This window comes from Charadrius vociferus, unplaced genomic scaffold (genome assembly GCF_000708025.1).
Source record: "Charadrius vociferus isolate BGI_N301 unplaced genomic scaffold, ASM70802v2 scaffold650, whole genome shotgun sequence".
Taxonomy (NCBI): domain Eukaryota; kingdom Metazoa; phylum Chordata; class Aves; order Charadriiformes; family Charadriidae; genus Charadrius; species Charadrius vociferus.
Window position 1 is genome coordinate 5817243 of NW_009646736.1, and position 7371 is coordinate 5824613.

A 7371-nucleotide genomic window follows, 5' to 3' on the forward strand; every position below is an offset into this window, starting at 1 on the left:
GAAACCCATGTTATAAAACAACTTGAGAGAAAAAGCTAAGTTAAAATGAGTTACTATAAATATTGCACTTAGAATTCTTATTTTACATAAACAAATCCTTAAAAAATTGGACAATTATAAATTAACGGCTAACAAGTAATTGGAATTTGGTATGTTTGAGATCAGATGGCTGTGCTGCAAACCTTCGGCTTTAAGACTTAGGAGGATCTGTTCTCCTCTTGGTAAGTACATGTCTGATACTGCTTTGTGCCAGGGTGTGCTTAGGTGGGTGGGAGGGAAGAACGTGGTGAGCATGGTCTTAGTGTTGGCAGTTGGTTGTATTTTCATGGCTTACACTAAGTGAAAATTATTTTTCAAGAGAGATGATAGAATGCAGCTGCAGATTTCAGTTTTAACATGTTTTGTTTTTCAAGGCATTTAGGATCTTTGAGTTCTTAGTCTTAAAACTCATGACAAAGCTGTTGGGAAAGACTTTGCCTCTGCCGTCTTCTTCCACCTGACCCATGATGATGTAGTTTAAACCTACAAAGGAGAGCACAGGATTACAACACAGAAATCTGGAATGTAATTTGGTAAGTGTAGTTCTTTATCTGTGGTCTCTATTCGTTTGCACTGTTACCAATGCTTTCTAACATTTTCTCCCATTCTACCTAAAGCCTATGCTTCCTTACCCACCTTTGCCATGCTTGTTACGCAATAAAGTACAGTTATGTAAAAATCAAAGAGATAACATCTACTAACCTTATTAAATATATATATGTGCTAACATCTACTACCTTATTAAATATATAGGAGATATTAATTAAATGTAGACTGTCAAATGAGTCTGAAAGACATTAGAAATATAGTACGAACACTGGATAATTTGGCTACTAACACCCAAAGTGTTTCATTCTTTTAGGATATTTTCTCATTTGCTGAGCTTGTGAGATAATGCACTCAAGGGATAATGCACTTAAGTCTTTTCATTCCCTTTTCCTCCCCCAAAGACATAAACATTTTTGAGATATATAGAGAGGCAGTCAGGCAAGCAAGGTTGGCTTAATGTGTGATAAGCCCTGGCTTTGGAGAAGTCGGATGGATTTGCATGTTTTTATGGCTTAGAAGGGTTAGGGGTTTGCCAGGCCTTAGGAGCAGTGTTATAGGGGTATAAGCAAAAAAGTTGAGTTATTCAGTAATGGCTATTCAATAATTCATGGCGATTTAGGGAGAGAAACAGAAGTGTGTGGTTTGGAGGCAGCAGGATTGTCTGCCTAAAAGGAAACAATTTGTTCTACCAAGGATATTAGTATGTCTCCTAGACAGGTGTCTAGTTTGCAGAAAACTAAAGGTAAAAGCAAAAGCTGATTTGTAACAAGGATTTTTCTCTTTTGTACTGCCCACTTTGAATTAATATGCTTAAATTCCAGTAGTATCCTAAATGTTTTCAGGGTTTTTTTGATGCTTATTGAACTATTTTGACTGTTTCCTGCTATGGTTCCATTTATGTTCTCCTGTTCTGCCTGTTTACTCAGGAGCCAGAGTTGAAAACTTTTATTTTTTACTGAGTTACTTCAGTGAAACAGAGTCTCAGTATTTCTTATAACACCATATTAATAATCCTTGTTAGATTTAATGGGACATTATCTTGCGTGATGTACTCTGTATAAAGCTGTCTAAGATAGCTGCAGAAGTACTGGCTGTTTGCAGGAGCAGATTTGGCTTAATATTACTAGTATTTCTACAGTGAAGATGTAAATATACACTGAAGGTACACATGGTAAACATGGTGATTTTTTTCATTTGCTGTGACCTACTGCTTTTCCAGGTTTAGCATGCTGTTGTTTTTCCCTTCTAAATAACTGTGTATGAAAACTAGCTCCAAAATACATACACGCAAACCCAAAATCTAACTGAGCTTCCTTTGAGACAATCAAATCAGACTTGACTTTATATTACGTGGGGTTAAAAAAAAAAAAAAGAAAAGTTTTTCAAACTCCTTTGCTCTAAGTGAGTCAAATCCTTTATATGTAAAACTGAGAAATGCAATATAAACCTGGATAACTAGTTATTTTTATCTTAAATTGATTATAATATAATGTTATAATGTTGCTGATTATAGAAACAATTACTGTAATTTTACTGATTCTTGTGGTAATATTTCAAATAGCATTTTTCAAAGCTGTTGTCTTTTATAAACACAGACAGCAGTTATTTTTGTGTACTTACCTCTTCTGATGAGAGGACACTGCTTACATACAACAAGAATCTTGGCACTCATACTCTTGCCGGCTTGTTGAATTGCTAAATTTCCCTCCTTATATACATTAATGATTGATATTGTTGCATGCAGACTGCCAGCCCGCGCTATTGCTGTGATTACAGTTCCAGTTATTACTAGAAGAAAAGACATTTGATACATTTCATATATTTCTATTATTTTTTTAGACATAAATTTTGAGGCATCATAGAAACTAAGTATATTCGTCCATAATAAGGAAAAAAAACAATACTGGAAACAGTTACGAAAAATGTGGGTATCACCCGTAATAGATAACTCACTACTGACAAATTTTGGTGGCACCAAATATAAAACTGTTCCCAGAATGCATCGGTCCCTTGCAAGCCCAGGTCTAGGTTTTGATAATTGCAATTAAACAGTACAATTTGATACTACTTTTCTAATGACTAATTTTAAAACAGTGGAGAAGGTGAATTGAAAACATTCTGGCCAAAAGCGGAATTCCCAGCGCTGTGACACTCTCAAATGAGCAGCAGGGAACAGTTAGTGCCCTAGGAGCTAGATTTTCATCTGTATGAGGCCTGATACTGAGACAAATTTGTGATTTCAGCTAAATTTAGACTACCGCATCTCCCAAAGACCTCTCAGTATGAAAATAAAGATACCTTTTTTCTTTCCTAGGATGACCAGATTAACTTGTAAGCCATCTTTATTTATCAAAAGGGAATGGTGAATGGTATTAGCATTTTTTTTTCTTCTCAGATCACCTTTTGTAGATAAGCTATTCTATCCTAGGAGCAATTAGATCTTTGGTTATTAAGTGTGACCAGCCAGATTTATTTTACAAATCTGCATAATCCACATTTTAGGTTAGGCATTTGTAAATTTGCACCATTATCAAGAGTTTTTAATTAAATGGGAATGTTCAAGCAAAAGAGAACTGTGGATGTTAAAATGCTGATTATTGCAGTTATATTTCTAGAAACAATAAAAATGAAATGCATGATGAAAGAGAAATAGCTCTTATGTTCTAAATTCATTCTTATTTTCTAAAGTCAGTAAATAAACTTGGAATAAATCATATTCTACAAAGAGCACACTTTCTGTTCTTACCTTAGGATACACTTGCATTCACAGTAGTCTATAAAATATTTTTACTCTTACTCCTGCCATGGAAACAACTGAAAAATTTCAAGTATTTGACAAAAGGTGAGAGGATGTGATTTATTATCCTGATGCTAGAGGAAAAGGTATAAGTTTTATATAGTATCATTTACCGTCAGCCACAAGAGCTGAGGTGTGGTCAGTAAGAGGAGAGACCATTTATTTTTTTTTTTCCACCTGCTTCTTTTGGTCATGGGCCAGTCTATACTGGTTGCAAATTAAAACAGGCTGGTGGTCAAGAGTGGTAAGGGGTCGTGCTGCAGTGAGTCCACTCTGCTTCAGGGTACAACCACAGCCCTCAGCTGTTTTTCTAGCAAAACGATGCAAAGCTGCCCCCGCTTTCCTCAAACAGCAGATTTCCTCTAATCTCATGGGATTAGCTATAAAGTTAGAGTTAGATTAAAACAAAAAAAAACAAAAAAGGGGAGAGAGAAGGGAAGTTGTCCCATCAAATTTTTAGGCATGTTTTATAGGGGACTGAAAAAGCTTCCAGTATTATTATGGGAAAATACTCTGAGACATAACTGAATAAATCAGCAGTGACAATGCCATCCAAATACACAGCAGACACCATTTTACCTGAATGATTTGTGTCTGTGTACAGAAAGCAGTGCTTGTGAGCTTCCATGCCTTGTAATTGCTTTTAAAAATATTTTGGAAGTCTATAAACTGAATTGTGGGATAGTCAGCAGGTACAGCATAAAATGTGTATTGGCTGGTTAGACAAATGAGGTGGCAGTACAGGAACTCAGTCAATACTGCCCTGTAGGTGGTTGTCTTCCATTGTCATTTGCTTTTCAGACTGAGAAAGTATGTTTGTTTCAGATGTGTGCAGTGCCTATTTCGGAATATCTCCAAGAAAGTATTGAGTAAAACACAGATAGTAATGTCAGATACACACATAAGATGGTATAGAAATATGGCCTGTATATTAACGATAACTCAGAACTACATCTAGTAAAATTCCTATGAGTTTAAAAACACAGTGCCAAGTGTATAATTAAAAAGAAACAAACTTTGCTTCCTTACCGAAGTTGCTTGAACAATAATTGCTTTCGAGAGTCCCACTCCTCTTACACTTTTGCTGGCACAGGGCAACTGTTGGTTTCACAACTTTTTGAAAAGGAAAAAGTAAATTAAAATGAGGTATTTGATACAAATGCAAAGCAGTATGTTTAAAAAAAAAAAAGAAAGATTAATAATCGTGATGTAAACATTAATGAGATTTTGTATTGCAAGGGATGAACACCACAACAACAATATTCCTTTTCTCTGCCATCACCTCCAATCATCATCTTTTCACGTGTGTCTCACCTGCGTATCTGTTCTAAGGAGCTTATAGAATGGGATGTTACAGAAAATTTACAATTGATTGTAGTGTGATCTTACATATTTAACTTGTTTGGTGTTGTTGCCTGTTGCCATACAGCCCTAGTGGCACATGTAAAGTATCATAACATTATGTTACAGTAACCCTGCAGAGGGAGGGGGTGGCCCTTTATCTGAAATTACTGTACTGTGATGGTGGAGATCAGAGTTCAAATTCCTGACTTTTTTTTCTAAATTTTTCACATAGCTTCACGACATGTAGCACTGTATAATTTTTAGTGATGACATTTTGAAACACAACATAGTGTTTGAAGTATCTATTTAATATTAGGTAGGGGTTGACATTTCCTTTCTGAAAGGGAATGCTTTCTTTATAAACAAGTGAATACACTTTGGGTTTTTTTCCTCCTTGGGTGGATGTTAATAGTCTTTGTACTCAGCTAAAAGCCTTTCTGTGTAATGTGTTGGGATGCGGTATTTTTAAGGCTTTTATGTCCTTTTCAGATTTGTTTGGAATTGGTCAATGACATCATATTGATTGGAAAAATGGAGCTGAAACCGACAGATTAAAAAAACCTAAACCCCTACATAACTCTACTTTCCAGGAAAAACTGAATTAGTTATGAAGAACACTTTTGTGGGTATTTTTACTTCCTTTAGAATGGAGCATTTTGCAGACGTTTTATCCAGCCTATACTTTCTGAAAAAGAACTCCTGACTAATTTTCTAATCAGTAATTTACACTTGTACTTCTCTTTTAATTGAATGAATTGATTAATTTTTTAATTTTGCAAGTTTCTGAGGGTCAGCTGAATGGCATTAAAATTACTTTGTCTTCAGTGTTATGCTCATGACTGTTAGAAGATCTGCATACTCATTGTTTTGCCTTTCAAACACAAAGTTTTTCCTGGATCCCATATTTTTCATTGATTTGGGGTTGTTTGTTCTATTTATTTATTTTTTTTTGCCTTCACATGATTGGTATTCAATGAGTCTCTTTAGAAAGTTAAATGCCTCCCACAAGGAAAAGTGTTCTGAAGAGCAAGTTATTATGTCTATGGAGACGCATCTAGTCATATTCTACATCATGTAGCCTCAGTCCTACCATCAGATCTATATGGTCATGGGAGTGAGACTCCCACTGCCATCACTTCTGCCTTGATGTGTCTGCATAGTTCTTTTCTACCTGTGTGTATTTCTAAAAATATTTTAATTATATACTGAGTTGCTTTTTATAAAGTGACTTCTTTGTAGAATACAATGTAGAAATAATACACTATATTCAGCTTTTAGTACTTTAAACTAAATGATAATTTTTCGAATTATTATTTTAAATTGCAGTTAGCACTTGGTGGGGTGCGATGCCATTAAATTAGTTTTCCTGTCTCACAGTGTCAGTTGCTAGGTCAGGCAAATACCTCCTATCTCAATGCTACGTGCAACACAACAAAAACTAATAATTTAATGTTCCTTGAGTCTTTCAATTCAGTGTCTGTAGTAGGAAGGTAAGAAATGTAGCAGGTATATGAGTCACAGGTGCATGTCAGTATGGTAGCTGCCACAAATTTATTGAGGTCCTGATTTTTCTAAATTTAAAACTGGAATTATGCATTGCAAAATATTCTTGTTTGGTCCTCTCAGGGTTTGGGTTTTTTTTTTGCGCTAACACTTCAAGTTTTACTTTTGAGTTTAGAAAATTTTGGTTGGTGACTGACTTTGCTATGATTTGTCTGTAGAGGCTGCCTATTGTTTGGACAGACAAGGGAGGTACTTTACCAAAATATGAATTGGAGAAGATCGAAATTAAAAGTTTAGTTGCCTAACATTTTATGTATAGCCGTATTGACAGACAAATGCATGACTTGATCCAATGAAATAAGAAAATCAATTCCTTAACCATATGTACTGGATTAATCTTCATTAATTTTATTAATTTATTACATAACATTTATTTATTTCTTCAAATACTAATATTTTTATGTAAAATGGAGATTGAGGTAATTCTTGAAAGTGCCTACTAAAGCTCAATATTTTATTAATGCCTGCAGTTCTGTGCAAGTTTGAAGAGGTCTGACTTGCAAGATAATAAGCTAAGTCTGTCTGAACTGGACACTTCTGAATGCAAATGATTGATCAGAAATTTAATTAAACTGTAGAGGTTTGGTGTCCTTTGGTTTGTTTTTATGATCAGAAATGTCTAGACCATGCATAACTGACCAGACATTGAAAAGACTTCTTATTTCTGTCTGCCTGACGAGGCCTTTTGAACACCTTCCCTCTGTTGTCTTCTCTCAGATGACTTTGCATTGGTTTTATTTTCTAACACTGATGTTGTCATAAAAATTGATTTGGAGTTAATTAGTAAAGTACACCTCTTTTGCATGTGCACACACAAACAGCTCACAGAGCAAAACTCAATGGCAAAACCCTGACCACAAATCCAGCGTGAGACATCGGACAGCCTGGATCAGGTGAGACCAAGTGTTTGGACTAACAACTTTGTTAAGAAGTGCTTTATAGTGAAGAAGAGCTGATTTATTTATTATTAGAGTAGCAGTCACATCAGAATGATTTACACGTCATTATGGTTTCATTTTTATAATGTTTATTTTCATCTCTTTTAAATACCTTTCATTACCAGTATTTGAGCATCACAT

At 35.0% G+C, this 7371-nt stretch overlaps 1 protein-coding gene across 1 annotated transcript in view; it reads right to left on the minus strand.

The window, feature by feature from the left end:
• Positions 1-391: 391 nt before the first annotated feature.
• The window catches only part of PCOLCE2 (procollagen C-endopeptidase enhancer 2), a 56479-nt gene continuing 49499 nt past the window's right edge, over positions 392-7371 (minus strand). Inside the window, exons 8-10 of the mRNA XM_009890385.1 lie at positions 4415-4498; positions 2209-2376; positions 392-522 (exon numbers count right to left, since the gene is read on the minus strand). Of these exons, the coding sequence (XP_009888687.1) occupies positions 392-522; positions 2209-2376; positions 4415-4498 (383 nt within the window). The remainder of the gene's footprint in view (positions 523-2208; positions 2377-4414; positions 4499-7371) is intronic.